We start from the raw sequence: 16,594 nt of genomic DNA on the forward strand, positions 1-16,594 counted from the left end.
ATGTGTATATATATATATATATATATATATATATTTTTTTTTTTTTTTAAACATCTTTGTTGGAGTATAATTGCTTTACAACATTGTATTAGTTTCTGCTGTATAACAAAGGGAATCAGCTATATGTATACATATATCCCCATATCTCTTCCCTCCTGCGTCTCCCTCCCTCCCACCTTCCCTATCCCACCCCTCTAGGTGGTCGCAAAGCACCGAGCTGATCTCCCTGTGCTCTGCGGCTGCTTCCCACTAGCTCTCTATTTTACGTTTGGTAGTGTATATATGTCCATGCCACTCTCTCACTTCGTCCCAGCTTACCCTTCCCCCTCCCACCCACGTCCTCAAGTCCATTCTCTACGTCTGAGTCTTTATTCCTGTCCTGCCCCTAGGTCCATTAGAACCACTTTTTTTAAGATTCCATATATATGTGTTAGCATACAGCATTTGTTTTTCTCTTTCTGACTTACTTCATGTTATTGTTTTTGATACTAGCCATCCTGACAGATGTGAGGTGATATCATATTGTGGTTTTGATTTGCATTTCCCTGATGATTAGTGACACTGAGCAACTTTTCATATACCTGTTGGTCATCTGTGTATCTTTTCTGGAGAAATGTCTATTCAAGCCTTTGGCCCATTTAAAAATTGGGTTATTAGCTCTTTTTGCTACTGAGATGTATAAGTTCCTTACATGTTGATATTTTGGGGATTAACCCCTTATCAGATATGTGATTTGCAAATATTTGCTCCCATTTTGTAGTTTGCGTTTTTACTCTATAGATTATTTATTTTGCTGTGCAGAAGCTTTTTAGTTTGATGTATTCCCACTTCTTTATTTTTGTTTTTGTTGCCTACGATTTTCGTGTCATATCCATGAGATCATTGCCAAGAGCCCTGAAATACATCCATGCATATGGTTAACTGATCCTCAACAAAGGTGCCAAGAATACACGGCGGAGAGAGGACAGCTTCTTCAACAAATGGTGCTCGGAAAACTGGGTATCCATATGCAAAAGAATGAAATTGGGCCCTTATCTTATACCATACACAAAAATCAACTCAAAATGGATGAAAGCCTTAAACGTAAGACCTGAAACTATAAAATTCCTAGAAGAAAGAACTTCCCCAACTTGCTTCCCGTGAGCGTGACCACGCTCTGCAGAGCTTCCTGTGGTAGTAAGCAACAGAAGCTGGCTAGGTTTAAAAACAGTTTTCGTTGCTGTTGCATCACTGTTTTTATTTTTACTTTTAGGGTACGTGATACCAGTTTTACATTATGGTTGTGATATAAAATTTTCTCTAAAATATATATTTTTAAAGAAGTTAAAAAAGTGAATTAATATAAAGAAAAATATTAATAATAATATAGGTAGTAGAATATGGTAAAAATCTTCAGGGGAGCTCTCAAGAGACTGAAGTCTGGTAAACACTACTGTTAGACTACCTATAGAGTTTACTTTAAAACATTAGGGTTGGCCAAAATGTTTGTTTGGGTTTTTCGTAAGATGTTATGGAAAAACCCAAATGAACTTTTTGGTCAACCCAATATTACAGCACAGTAGAGGGGGTGGGGGAGGGAAGTATTGGGAGTTTGGAATTAGCAGATGCAAGCTATTATATATAGTATGGGTAAACAAGGTCCTACTGTATAGCACAGGGAACTATATGCAATATCCTATGATAAACCATAATAGTAAAGAATATGAAAAAATACATATATATAACTGAGTCTCTTTGCTGTACAGCAGAAATTAACACAACATTGTAAATCAACTATACGTCAATAAAATAAAAAATAAAAATAAAAAAATACTACAGCACGGGCATACACACTCACACGTTCATAGGTGTGTATGTGTGTGTGTTTGTGTGTATGTTAGATTTAACCTAAACTCTAATAATGGTGAGTTAATATCTGAAGTACCCTCATCAGGAATGAACACTTCAGCAAGTAGGAGACTCTAATCACAAGTTCTCATTTCAGAAAAGGCTACTTTGGGGCTTCAGCTATCTTCACCTCTGACCAACACTATAGCCTCTACTTACTAGCATAACAGTTGTTAGAAATAATTTTCTTCACTGGTGAAACGAGGGGTGGCCCTTGCATGAACAGAACATGGCAAGCCCAGCATTATACATCCTTCTTCATGGTACCCTGGTTCTAGGATTCTGAATCCTCTGTGTTCTACCTCTTCTTGAAGATTTTACTGTCAGACCATGGTTAGGATTAGCTGATCCTGCCACTAGGATACCACTGCATCTGTCTTAAGGAAACTTTCATGCCAAGCGGTGTCAGACAAGACAGCTGGTATTTCACTGAGTTTACAGAACAACTTGAGAGTCTGTTTAGGGAGTTGCTTGATAACAAATGCTTGTATGTGTGGCAGGATTTGGCTGAGTCTCGTTTTCATTGTGTCTTTTGATGAACAGAAGTCCTTAAATTTACTGTAGTCAAATAAATCAATCTTTTTATGCTTGGTACTTTTTGCGTCTTTAGAAGTCCCTCTATATCTAGAGAATATGAAGATATTTTCCTATTTTTATCTTCTAAAACCTTTTATAATTACCTCTTACATTTAGGTCTTCAACGTACTTGGAAATGATTCCATGTGTGTGCAAGGCAGGGGGTAGTTATCTTTTCTGTTTTCTCCAATACGGATACCCATTTACTGAGGAATCCTACCTTTCCTCAATGATCTACAAAGCTGCTTTTGTTAGTTATCAAAGTGTCCAAATACACACAGGTCTGTTTCTGGGTTCTCTATTTTGTTCCAATAGTTGTCTATCCTTGTGCCAACACCATACTATGTTAAATACAGTAACTTTATGATAGGTCTGGTAGAGCAGAAAGTTTCTTCCTAGCTGGTAGCTAGGTTTGGGGACATCTACAGCCTTCCTCTATCTTTACCTGTTGGAAACTACCAATTTCTACCTAGATAAGGCTGACAGTGATAGATCAAATTGGCTTACGTCAGCTCACAACAATGTCAATAACAGAGACCAAATGTTACGTAAAGGTCTTTGCAGTCTCTAAAAGACTTCACAGGCCTTGTAACAAAAGGGATGGTTTCATCTCTGTCCAGGAGGGCAGTTTCCTTGAAGCTAAGCCCAGGGAATTTGGCCAACTAAAACCCCCAAATAACTGCTCTGCTTCTTATGATGCATTAATAGCAGGGGTGGTAACTTCCATGCGGCTCATGTAACATAAGGTAACATAAGCAGTTTCTTCCCTGTGGTTAATCCAGGTCAATTCATGATCTCTGGACCATTCCAAGCATAGCCAGATGCAGGCAGCTGCTGCTGTCCCTTATCCCTCCAAGATTTTATATTTCCTTTGCCAAATCAAATGTCCAGGGGCTCGGGAAGCCCTGGGTGAGAGGAAGGTGTGACTGGAGAGAAGTTGGGTGGGCTGGGGAAGAAGCAGGAGAGCACATTTGGGCTGAGGTTTCTGGAAAGGTACCAGGTAGAACTTGCCAGCTGGCTAAGGTGACCCCAAGGGTTCAAAGTTCTTGCCAGCAGGGCCTGGACAAAGGAATTTTAGGCTCTAGAGGTTTGGAGAAGGACAAAGAGCAAAGATCTGAACTTTCTTCTGAGATCTGGGAGGCAGCAGTGGTGTCTTTGTGCCTGAGTGACGAGCCCTGCCCCTCATCACTATCCCTTTTTTAAGGGTATCCTTAGGAGAGAGAAGAGTCTGAGTCTAACTGCTTCTATGAGACACATGCTTAACTATTGTGGCCTCTTGAATTTGTACTTTCTTAGAGAGGCCATAAGTGGTATGCGAGTGCCCAGTCCTCAAAGGGCTGGGTTCATCTCTCAAAGTCTCAGATACTGTTATTGTGAGTAACTTTGTTGGGCCCCCATTTCCTCATCAACACAAAGGGGAAAAGAACACATCCTCCATGTTATTGGAGGGAGGAAACGTGGTCATGTCTGGTAAAGAGAAGATGCTTATTCAGGAGTGATTTTCTGCCCTTCCATGACATCTCCTGCCAAGAGAGGGGTGTCTATCCCCACACTTTCTCCCTTCAAAATTTTTCTACAGACTTATTGAAGTATAATTTATGCACCATAAAATTCACCCATTATAAGTACACAATTCAATGATTCAAATTCAAATTATAGAGTTGGGCAACCATCACCACATTCTACTTTTAGAACCTTTCCATCACCTCAAAAATGTCCCCAACCTCATTTGCAGTCAATCTCCATTTCCACTGCCCCAAGGCCCAGGAAACCACTGACCTGCTTTCTTTAAATTTGCCTTTTCTGCACATTTCATGTAAATGGAATCATACAATACATAGTCTTGTGCATCTGGCTTCTTTCGCGTAGCATCATGTTTTTGAGATTCATTCATCTTGCAGCATTAATCAGTATTTCACTGTCGAACAATATTCTATTGTATGCCTATTCCACATTTTCTTTATCTATTCTCCAGATGAAAGACATATGGATTGCTTCCAATTTGGGGCTATTACGAATTAATGCTGCTATAAACAACTGCATCCAATTCTTTGTGTGGACAGTTTTCACTTCTTGTGAGTATGTACCTGAGAGTAATCGTATGATAAATTTCACTTTTGAAGAAACTGCCAAACTGTTTTCCAAAGTGGTTTCCATCATATGTCTCCAGCAGAATGAAGAGCTCCACTTTCTCTCACATCCTCACCTCCTGTGTGTCTTGTTGATTACAGCCATTCTGGAGTCTGTGTAGGCATCTCATCACAGTTTTATTTTTCATTGCCCTGATGATTAATGATGTTGAACAACTTTTTATGTGCTTATTAAGCATTGTATGTCTTCATGGGTGAAGTTTCTATTCAATCTTTTGTCTATTTTTAAACTGGGTCGTCTTTTTATTTTTGAGTTGTAAGAGTTGTTTATATAGTCTCAACACAAGTCCCTTCTCAGATATATGACTTACAAATATTTTCTCCTAATCTGTGGCATGTCTTTTCATTTTCTTCATGATATCTTTTGAAGCACAGAAATGTGTAAGCTTAATGAAGTCGAACATATCAATTTTTCTCTTTTGGTGTTATATCTAAGAACTCTTTGCCTAAACCAAGGTCATGAAGATTCCCTTTTATGTTTTCTTCCAGAAGTTTTATAGTTTTAGCTTTTATATTTAGGTCTATGATCCATTTTTGAGTTGAGCTGATTTTTTATGCATGGTGTGAGGTCAGGGTCCAATTTTTTAAATTTATTTTTTATTGTTTTGCATATGGATATCCCATGATCCCATCATTTGTTGAAAAGACTACCCTTTCCCATTGAATTTCTTGGTACCTTTGTTGAAAATCAATTGAGTATAAATCTGAAGAGTTTACTTCTAGACTCTCAGTTCTCTTCCAGTGGTCCATCTGCCTATTCCTACACCAGTACCACAGTCTTTTCTTTCTCCCCCCAATAAATAAATAAATAATTTATTTTTGGCTGTGTTGGGTCTTCATTGCTGTGCACGGGCTTTCTCTAGTTGCAGTGAGGGGGGCTACTCTTTGTTGCGGTGCACAGGCTTCTCATTGCGGTGGCTTCTCTTGCGCGGAGCATGGGCTCTAGGTGCACAGGCTTCAGTAGTTGTGGCACGTGGGCTCAGTAGTTGTGGCTCACAGGCTCTAGAGTGCAGGCTCAGTAGTTGTGGTACATGCGTTTAGTTGTTCCGCGGCATGTGGGATCTTCCCGACCAGGGATCTAACCCATGTCCCCTTCATTGGCAGGTGGATTCTAAACCACTGCACCACCAGGGAAGTGCTACGCCAGTACTACAGTCTTGATTACTGCAGCTTCATAAGAAGTTTGGAAAATGGGTAGTACAATTTTGTTCTTCTTTTTCAAAATTGTTTTGGCTATTCTGAGCCCTTTGCACTTCCCCATACACTTTAGGATCAGCTCGTTCATTTCTACAAAAAAGCCTGCTAAGATTTTGGCAGAGATTGCATTGACTCTGTGTCAAGTGGGGGAGAATTGCCAATTTAACACTATTGAGTCTCCTAATCCATGAATATGGAATGTCTCTCCATTCATTTAGAGTTTTTTTAATGTCCCTCAACCATGTTTTGTAGTTTCAGTGTATAAACCTAGTACTTCTTTTATTAAATTTAATCCTAATTATTTTATTCTTTTTGATGCTATTGTGAGTGGAATTATTTTCTTAATTTCATTTTTGGGTTGTTCCCTACTAGTAGATAGAAATACAATTGATTTTTTAATATTTGTCTTGAATCCTGTAATCTTACTAAGCTCATTTGTAAGTTCTAGCAGGTTTTTTTGTGGATTCCTTATGGTTTTCTACAGTAGAATCATGTCGTCTGTGAATCAAGGCAGTCTTACTTCTTCCTTTCTAATCTGTATGCCTTTTATTCCTTTTTCTTGCCTGCTTACACCAGCTAGAATCTCCAGTAAAATGTAGATCAGAGATGGAGAGAGCAAATATACTTTGCTTTTGCTCCTGATCTTAGGGGGAGAAAGCATTCACTGCTCCATTTTTAAGGCATTTTTTTCTATTCCTACCCTTCTCCAATCAAACTGCTAGTGAGTTTAAGTTAGAGGAATAAATACTAAAGATGAGGGAAGCTAAACAAAAGAAAAATATGCTTCTTTCTTAACCTCAGCCTCAAATCAAACAAAACATAACCAAAAGGCAGGCAGGCCCCTTGTGGTTGAGAACATTTAAGGGATTGGAAGCCAGCTCCACTGTCCAACAGGGGTTGGCTGAATAACTTATAGAACATTCATGCACAATGGAATACTATGCAACCATTAAAAGCAGGTTCAAGAAGATTTTTTTTAATAGCATGGGGAAATTCTTTTAACATGAGAGAAAAGAGAAAGAGCAACAAAAATAACACAGATGGGATGATCTCAACACCATAAAGAAATGCACGCAGAGAGAAGGGAGAGAAAGGAAATATGTAAAAACCTTCGTAATTGTTGCCTCTGAGTTGAAGGATCATGGGTGATTGGTTTTTCTAATTTCTTTACATTTTTTTCACCTGTACAGATCTTTCACAAATGGGCATCCTGTAGTCAGAAAAGGAAAAGAAAAACAAAACAAACAAACAAAAAAACCCCAAAACTACCCACGGGGAAGACACGAGAGACAGGGAAGTGTTGGCATTTCTCAGACCTACCTTACAGTATTCATCGATTGGTATCAGGCGTTTGACAGCCACGTCCCGAATATGGCTCCGTCGGAAGAGGATTTTGCCTGCAGAAGATGAGAGTGCATACAGCGCTGTAAGGGAGCATTGACAAGCTCTCAGCCACCTGGGAGGATGAGGATGTGGCTGCCTCTGGTAGGCCTGAGTGGTACCTAAATTCCTGGCTGCCATCCATACCTGCTGCTGGACATCCACAGGGCCTGGATGACCCCATGCTTGGTCCTCCAAAGCCCTGTTCACAGCTCTAGTGCAAGGGCTTGAGGGAGTGGGGCTCAGTGGATAAGTTTTGGTGAGAAAAGGGAGGCTGGAATCAAACCAAGGAAGGAAGACCTGATGATCGGAGGTCCCCTGTCCAACTATAAGATTCTCAGATGTGGTGAGCAGTTCAGCGAACACTCAGATATGCCCTCACCCAGCAGCTCAGTCTCCTTCCCTCCTCTTTCTTTGTATACCTTCTGCTCTAATCTGATGTTTTCCCAATACTCCATGCTCTCTCATAATTCTGTGCCTTTCCCTCTGCCTGGAATACCTTCCCCATCCAACCTCACCCACCACCCCTGCTGGGAAACTCTTACACACTTCAAATGAGTTAAGACTTCCTGTCTCTTTCAGAACAGACTTGCGGTTGCCAAAGGGGGCGGGGGAGGGAAATATTGGGAGTTTAGGATTAGCAGAGGCAAACTAGTATATATAGGATGGATAAACAATAGGGTCCTATTATATAGCACAGGGAACTACATTCGATATCCTGTGATAAACCATAATGGAAAAGAATATGAAAAAGAATATATATAACTGAATCACTTTGCTGTACAGCAGAAATTAACACAACATTGTAAATCAACTATACTTCAATAAAATAAAATAAAAAAAAAAAGAGTTTCTGTCTCTGATTGCACACATCACATTGTCGATTTACATGTCTTCTTCCTTCCTACTAGTCATGGGGCTCCGCCCAAATAGGGATTGACTCGGCTTTAGTCAAATTTTTGCCCCTGCCACATGGCACTCACGTTTGATCAATGCATGAAGGTGGATTCCACCTGCCAGGATGACAAATCCCTTCAATTCCTTCGCCAATAAGTGTTTGTAACAGAGGGCTCCAAGCCCTCCTACCACACCGAATACTAACAGTCCATTCACTACTTGCTGGGTGACATCTGAGCCCTGGGGTGTGGTACCAGAACCTCCAGTGTGACATATGGGCAGAGGACATGGGTCACAGGCAAAGACAAGTATATAAATGATGCCACTGAGGGTCTCAGGAAATATCCAAGATGCTGAAACATTATGGGTGAGGTTTGTTTCAAGCAAATCAGCGGGTTCCCAAGAGTCTTAAAGGAGATCCTCTCATGGGGAGATGGTGGCAAAGCTCATGCACTGAGGATCCAGACAGCATGGCCACACCATTCTGGATTTGTCACAGAGGCAGGGGCTGGAAAATCAGAAATAAGACATCAAGGAGCGACAAAGAGGTGGGGGATGGAGACAAGCCCCCCTGCCACGCTTACGCGGGGCGACCAGGAGGTCTCTAGGGGTCAAAAAGGAAGGCACAGGGAGACCAGAGCTCTCCAGACTGCAGAGCATGGAGACCTACTAAGAACTTCACCTACTTCTGGTCCAAGGAGGTAGGTCCTGGAGAAGAATTTGGGTTACGAAGCTGGCAGGGTGAGGAGAGGTTAACCACTGATCTGAGATGGTGCTGGTGAGACTGCTGTCTCCATGGGTCAACCTTGGGTGAGCAGGGACAAGACGGTAGGAAAGGCCCATAATGAGTTTTCATCATAGGACAGAATCGAAAGGGATGATGGGAAACAGCCTATCGACTTTTAAAGATTTGCAATGCAAGGTGGTCAGGTAGATTTGTACCCAAAAAGACCAAATGGTTAAGATCACATTTAAAATAATCTGACAACTTGCTCTTGGGCAAAAAGGTACAATCAGGAAATGAAGTAGATATGGTCAACCTAATAGTAATCCTTTTTTTGTTCATTTCCATTTAATTAAAAAAGAACCCACAAGGAGATGAAATACATATTCCTTAGTAACAAGGATCTCCTTTCTTTATTATGGTGATGGGTTTAATTCTGATGAGTGAGTCAAATTTCTGATACACCACACTTGTTAGAAGAGAAAAAAATCTAGAGGAAAATGCACCACAGGGTTCACAGTGCTTGTCTCCGAGGGTAGAAGACAAAGTCTTTTTGTGTTCTTCTTTATACTTTCCCCGAAGTGCCTACTATAAACATTGATTGCTTTGGGAATCAGAAAATTTTCATGTCATTTAAAATGAAAAAAACAAATTATGCAGCAAAGTGGGAAGGAGTTTACAACCTGGCCTCCCTAGAACCGATGATATTCCCTCATTCACTCCCTAGGAGCAGGCTCTGTGTGAGCCCTCTGTGCGCAGGCACTGGGGGCCTGCCTTCCTGGCACTAGTGCTTTCCAACAGGGAGGGCCTCTGCTGACATTCTGGGTGGGGCAGTCCTTCCCTGGGTGGGAGTAATAATTACCACCCTCATGGGTGGGACCACTTGAAGATCAGAATTCCTAGGAGAATCCTGAACCTTCAGGAAAAATAAGAAGTGTTCCTGTGAAGAGAAATCCTACACAGCAAACGCTTCCTGCCCTCTAATCTATTTCTTAAAATGGGAGAAGGGGTGCCTACCAAAAACATTTTGGTCCCAGTTCGGTATAATTTCCCCTTCTATAAAATCAGAGGAAGGGTGGAGAGAGGGGTGTACAGGCCTCTTACTGAGAACGCTGTGACCTGACTCGAAAAATTTACAATGGGCATGGTGCTAGCACTGGCCCAGCACAGGCCCACCTCAGAGCCACCACGGCCCAAGAGAATTAGCCCGATGCCCGGCCTGCAGGGGCTGGGAGAGGACCAAGAACTCAGGCGTGGGAATAAAGACACAGACCTACTAGAGAATGGACTTGAGGATATGGGGAGGGGGAAGGGTACGCTAGGACAAAGTGAGAGAGTGGCATGGACATATATACACTACCAAACGTAAAAGAGAGAGCTAGTGGAAAGCAGCTGCATAGCACAGGGAGATCAGCTCGGTGCTTTGTGACCACCTAGAGGGGTGGGAGGGAGACGCAAGAGGGAAGAGATATGGGGTTATATATCAGCTATATATATGTATAGCTGATTCACTTTGTTATAAAGCAGAAACTAACACACCATTGTAAAGCAATTATACTCCAATAAAGATGTTAAAAAAAAAAAAAAGAACTCAGGAGCCTTCAACGTCTCCTGGGGGTGTGACACAATAATGTCACTCCTCTTCCTGTGTGGCCTCAGTGAGTCTCTGGGCACATGTCAGGTGCCCTGCCAGCAGTGGAGACAGGAAGTCCCCTCGGCAGGAGTAGCACGTGCCGGGGAGGCCACAGGCTCCACAGGGTCAGCGAGGCCCCAAGCCAGTCCCAGGGGGGTCTATTCCTTCCTGTGCTGCCTTGGGAAATGCATTCACCTGTCAGAGCCTCAGTCTCCTCATCTGTAAAATGGGAGAGCAGCCCCTATCTCTTAGTAGTCATCTCCGTGATACACCAGCACAGGGCTTGGCCCTCCCTAGGTGCTTAAAAAAGGGTAATTACTTTGTTTAAAAAATAGGTTACATGATACTGCCTTATATTCTACAAGGAAGAGCACCTCTCCTGTCCTCAACCTCCAAGTTGGTTTCTTAAGACCTGCCTCTGACAGGCTAATTCATCATTTATCCACAGCGGAGTGGAGTTACCGCTCAGGCCCTGGGCAGTGGGGCAGAACAGAGTGGCCAGCGTCGCCCTGGCCGGTGCCTCCAGGTGAAATGTGGATCTGCGCCTGCTGTGTGAAGCTTCTGTGTGAGTCAGGGAGAAGGAGGGCTAGCGAGCCCGCACCCAGCCCTCCCCTCAGGCCAGCCTTCCTGGAACGGGAAGGGTGCTCAGAGGAGAGAACAGCCTTTGGTGGGAACGAACAGGCTTTTGTTTTCCATAGTGGAGGAAGGCCAAACTGTAATTCTTATTTTTCAAGCCGCATCCTCTGCCAAGTTGGCTTCCCCAGCTCTTGCTGGGATGGAAAATTGCACAGGGCTGCTCTCCCCGCCCCCCCCCACCCCCCGCCTTTGTGCTAACATGAAACTCGCTTTTGTTCTGCTGACGTGGCAGTCTTGGCAGAAAACTGACCCCTAGGAGAGGGGACGTTTCTCCCACCCGTCCCTGCCCTTGGCCTCGGCCTCAAGGAAAAGCTAAGAGGTGGGCTGGGAAGGGATGCTCCAGGGGTCTTAGGGCCCAACGGGGCCTCTCCAAGCTACAAGTGGGTGTCCTGAGCAGGGACAAGGGAGCCAAGTCCCTGAGAACAGCATTTTCATGAATTCGTGGGTGGAAAAGGATTACGTAACCACGAAAGCTTTCAGGGGCTGGGGAGAGGGTCGGCTCAAGTTCTTCCCTGTCCTGGGAAGTTTTTCCAGAGCTGGTTTTGCCTTTCACCAGCAAAGAGTTATAACTCATTGCTTTCCTTTTTTTCCTTGAAGAAAAATATACATTTAGAGCCCATTTCAACTTAAATATCCAGATTGATCATTTAAGTAGGACTCCAAGATATGAAAGGCCCCAAAATTCCAAAGGAATGTCCCAGGACCCTGTTTCTGCCTTTACTGAGAACCTTCTATGTGCCAGGGAGAGAAGCTTGTGAAGCAGGGGTCACTGTCCCATTTTACACATGAGAAACTGAGGCTCAAAGGTTGGGGGGAGATGTCGTATGCTTGAGGTCACAGGACTGGGCCTGTTGAACTCCAAAGCACATGCTTTGGGTGCTGAGATGTGGCTACTGCAGCTGGCATACCGGCTTTCCTCCAATAAGGAAAAAAATTCCAGTGTTCTCTCCGCACGGAAGAACTAAAAACGTTAGGTTTTTTTAGGCAAATGATCTCCCAGTAAATGGGGGCCTGGCAAATACATCTACCCTGTCTCTAAACTCACTCAATGATGACAACATCCAGAAGAACACACTGATGTGCTGACTGCAGAATCCTGGAGTGGGGGAGGGGAGAATGGGCTCCTGGGTGATCCGTCTCAGTGCCTGCCCCCTTGTCTGCATTACGAAAAAGATTTAAAGGGCTGGCCAGCTCTAAATATTTGTGATTTAGGGTGATTGTCAATTTGCCGATTACCTGTACATAAAGATACTAGTAAGTGCTTAATTGCTGCTAGTTACATACCAGGCACTTACCTAATCCTCCTAGCAACTCTATCATTTAAGTACCATTATGATCTCCAGTGTGCAAATGTAGAAATGAAACTCCAAGTGCTTAAGTAATTTACCCAAGGGAACAGAGTGGATGATTAGGAGCACTGGGATTTGAACCTGGGCTGTCTGACTTTGGGCATGAATTCTGAGCCCGCCATACCTGTGACTGAATCCCAGCTCTGCCATTTATGCAAGGGATTATAATTTCTCTGAGCCTCAATTTCCTCATCTGTGAAATGGGCATAGTAACGGCTGCCCTGCAGGATTGTTCTAAGGATTAAACAAGCTAATGAATGTAAAGCACTTAGCCCAGCGACTGGCCCACAATAGAGATCTAATAAATGGTAGCTATTATTACTTGAAGCTATAACATTGGTTTAGGTAACCCAGTTTTTTGAGTTGAAGCCTTGATGTTATTCCTTTGGTAAGAATTTTGTTTGGGGGGAAAGGGACACTGAATGTCTTGAGAGCAGGGGCCAGCCACGGTTGCATTAACTCCTCCACAGTGCCTGACACTCAGAAGGTGCTTGGCCCACTCAGGTGGGTATGCAGGCAGGCAGAATTTCTTAAATGGCCCCCCAAAGATGTCCCACCTTAATCTCAGAACCTGTGAATATAATGGAATCTCACTCCTGGGATCATGTTATATGACATGCCTCAGTTCATTTCAAGAGAGGGAGATTATCCTGGATTAGCCAAGTGGGTACAAGGTAATCACATGAGCCTTTAAAAGCAGACAGCTTTCTCCAGCTGGTGGCAGGAGGGGAAGTCAGAGATTCCAAGCACAGGAGAGAGATTCAGTGCCCTGTCGCCAGCTTGAAGATGGATGAGGAATACAGGTAGCCTCTGGAAGCTGAGGGGGTCCCCAAGAGACAGCCAGGAAGGAAACAGGTATCTCGGTTCTAGAGCTGCAAGGAACTGAATTCTGTCAACAGCCTAGTCCAGCCCAGATCTTGACTTCGGTCTTTTAAGACCCTAAACAGAGAACCCAGCTGAGCCTGCCTGGACATCCGACCAACAGAGCTGTGAGATAATAGATGGGTATCGTTTTAAGCTGCTAAACGGGTGGTAATTTGTTATGCACAACAGAAAACAAATACAGGGGGTGGGGGGGGCGGCTGGGATGAATTGGAAGATTGGGATTGACATATATACACTAATATGTATAAAATAGATAACTAATAACCTGCTATATAGCACAGGGAACGCCACTTTGTTGTACAGTAGAAACTAACACAACATTGTAAAACGACTATACCCCAATTAAAAAAAAAGAAAGAAAGAAAACACTTTTTTTCCTTGAAGAAAAATATACATTTAGAGCCCATTTCAACTTAAATATCCAGATTGATCATTTAAGTAGGACTCCAAGATATGAAAGGCCCCAAAATTCCAAAGGAATGTCCCAGGACCCTGTTTCTGCCTTTACTGAGAACCTTCTATGTGCCAGGGAGAGAAGCTTGTGAAGCAGGGGTCACTGTCCCATTTTACACATGAGAAACTGAGGCTCAAAGGTTGGGGGGAGATGTCGTATGCTTGAGGTCACAGGACTGGGCCTGTTGAACTCCAAAGCACATGCTTTGGGTGCTGAGATGTGGCTACTGCAGCTGGCATACCGGCTTTCCTCCAATAAGGAAAAAAATTCCAGTGTTCTCTCCGCACGGAAGAACTAAAAACGTTAGGTTTTTTTAGGCAAATGATCTCCCAGTAAATGGGGGCCTGGCAAATACATCTACCCTGTCTCTAAACTCACTCAATGATGACAACATCCAGAAGAACACACTGATGTGCTGACTGCAGAATCCTGGAGTGGGGGAGGGGAGAATGGGCTCCTGGGTGATCCGTCTCAGTGCCTGCCCCCTTGTCTGCATTACGAAAAAGATTTAAAGGGCTGGCCAGCTCTAAATATTTGTGATTTAGGGTGATTGTCAATTTGCCGATTACCTGTACATAAAGATACTAGTAAGTGCTTAATTGCTGCTAGTTACATACCAGGCACTTACCTAATCCTCCTAGCAACTCTATCATTTAAGTACCATTATGATCTCCAGTGTGCAAATGTAGAAATGAAACTCCAAGTGCTTAAGTAATTTACCCAAGGGAACAGAGTGGATGATTAGGAGCACTGGGATTTGAACCTGGGCTGTCTGACTTTGGGCATGAATTCTGAGCCCGCCATACCTGTGACTGAATCCCAGCTCTGCCATTTATGCAAGGGATTATAATTTCTCTGAGCCTCAATTTCCTCATCTGTGAAATGGGCATAGTAACGGCTGCCCTGCAGGATTGTTCTAAGGATTAAACAAGCTAATGAATGTAAAGCACTTAGCCCAGCGACTGGCCCACAACAGAGATCTAATAAATGGTAGCTATTATTACTTGAAGCTATAACATTGGTTTAGGTAACCCAGTTTTTTGAGTTGAAGCCTTGATGTTATTCCTTTGGTAAGAATTTTGTTTGGGGGGAAAGGGACACTGAATGTCTTGAGAGCAGGGGCCAGCCACGGTTGCATTAACTCCTCCACAGTGCCTGACACTCAGAAGGTGCTTGGCCCACTCAGGTGGGTATGCAGGCAGGCAGAATTTCTTAAATGGCCCCCCAAAGATGTCCCACCTTAATCTCAGAACCTGTGAATATAATGGAATCTCACTCCTGGGATCATGTTATATGACATGCCTCAGTTCATTTCAAGAGAGGGAGATTATCCTGGATTAGCCAAGTGGGTACAAGGTAATCACATGAGCCTTTAAAAGCAGACAGCTTTCTCCAGCTGGTGGCAGGAGGGGAAGTCAGAGATTCCAAGCACAGGAGAGAGATTCAGTGCCCTGTCGCCAGCTTGAAGATGGATGAGGAATACAGGTAGCCTCTGGAAGCTGAGGGGGTCCCCAAGAGACAGCCAGGAAGGAAACAGGTATCTCGGTTCTAGAGCTGCAAGGAACTGAATTCTGTCAACAGCCTAGTCCAGCCCAGATCTTGACTTCGGTCTTTTAAGACCCTAAACAGAGAACCCAGCTGAGCCTGCCTGGACATCCGACCAACAGAGCTGTGAGATAATAGATGGGTATCGTTTTAAGCTGCTAAACGGGTGGTAATTTGTTATGCACAACAGAAAACAAATACAGGGGGTGGGGGGGGCGGCTGGGATGAATTGGAAGATTGGGATTGACATATATACACTAATATGTATAAAATAGATAACTAATAACCTGCTATATAGCACAGGGAACGCCACTTTGTTGTACAGTAGAAACTAACACAACATTGTAAAACGACTATACCCCAATTAAAAAAAAAGAAAGAAAGAAAACAAATACAGTAGCCATTATAATAGATGCCACTCACTACACAAACTGTATGACCTTGAATTATTCTCACTTTAGAGATGGGAGAAACCGAGGATCCCAGAAGTGAAGTGTCTTGCCTAAGGTCAAGCAGCTGGTAAACAGCATAGCATCTAACTCCAAAGCCCATATTCTTAGGCACTGATTTCAACAAATGACTAAGGTCTGGTCACTGGGACAATATGCCTCAAGGAGGAGGAGGGGAGAGATCTGAGAGCTGTGTTGGGAGCCCAGAGGCCCCACCTGAGAGCATGTGTCTCACTTACCTGGAAGAAAGGGAATGATCCGCTGTTTGGGGTCCTTCTGTCCTCCTTCCATGGGAAATTTGTCCAACATCTGCATCTAAATGGGAGAATAACAAAAAAATATGATAAATGCATCTCTGACGTTTTAAAGGAATTATGTGAACTGTGTGACGCGATATATAAAAGCTCACTTTGTTCAGCTTTCCAAACTAATGGGGAAGGCAGTGTCAACTGGACCTAGGATATCCATGCAAACAATTCTCTAGGTCCACAGCTGCCAGACTAGTGAAGGCTCAGAGCTGGGAAAGACCATTCTCAGTTTCCCCAGGGCGCTCCAGCCACAGGACCTGAAGCGTGAACAACACCCCCAGAGCCCCCAGAATTCCACAGACGGCAGGTCATCCTGTTTCCTAAGACTTGCCAGGCTGTGTTCAGGAACAAACTATGGAGACTCAATTAATCTGGTTAGGTCTATACCTGTGAGATCATGACACACCCCTGCCCCACTAAGAATTCCCCGGGCTGGCTCAGCTCCATGCCTGGCTCTGTGTCAGGCACAAGGGGTGCAGCGATGAAAAGATTCAGTGTCTAGAGAAAGACTGAAAAGTAAAATG

General features: G+C 43.4%; 1 protein-coding gene across 1 annotated transcript in view; it reads right to left on the reverse strand.

Annotated features, from left to right (window-relative positions):
• The window catches only part of SH3PXD2B (SH3 and PX domains 2B), a 74,973-nt gene extending 58,896 nt beyond the window's left edge, over positions 1-16,077 (reverse strand). Inside the window, exons 1-2 of the mRNA XM_028497489.1 lie at positions 16,002-16,077; positions 7,131-7,207 (exon numbers count right to left, since the gene is read on the reverse strand). Of these exons, the coding sequence (XP_028353290.1) occupies positions 7,131-7,207; positions 16,002-16,077 (153 nt within the window). The remainder of the gene's footprint in view (positions 1-7,130; positions 7,208-16,001) is intronic.
• Between the last annotated feature and the right edge of the window lie 517 nt (positions 16,078-16,594).

Source organism: Physeter macrocephalus, chromosome 2 (genome assembly GCF_002837175.3).
Source record: "Physeter macrocephalus isolate SW-GA chromosome 2, ASM283717v5, whole genome shotgun sequence".
In the NCBI taxonomy this organism is placed as follows: Eukaryota; Metazoa; Chordata; class Mammalia; order Artiodactyla; family Physeteridae; genus Physeter; species Physeter macrocephalus.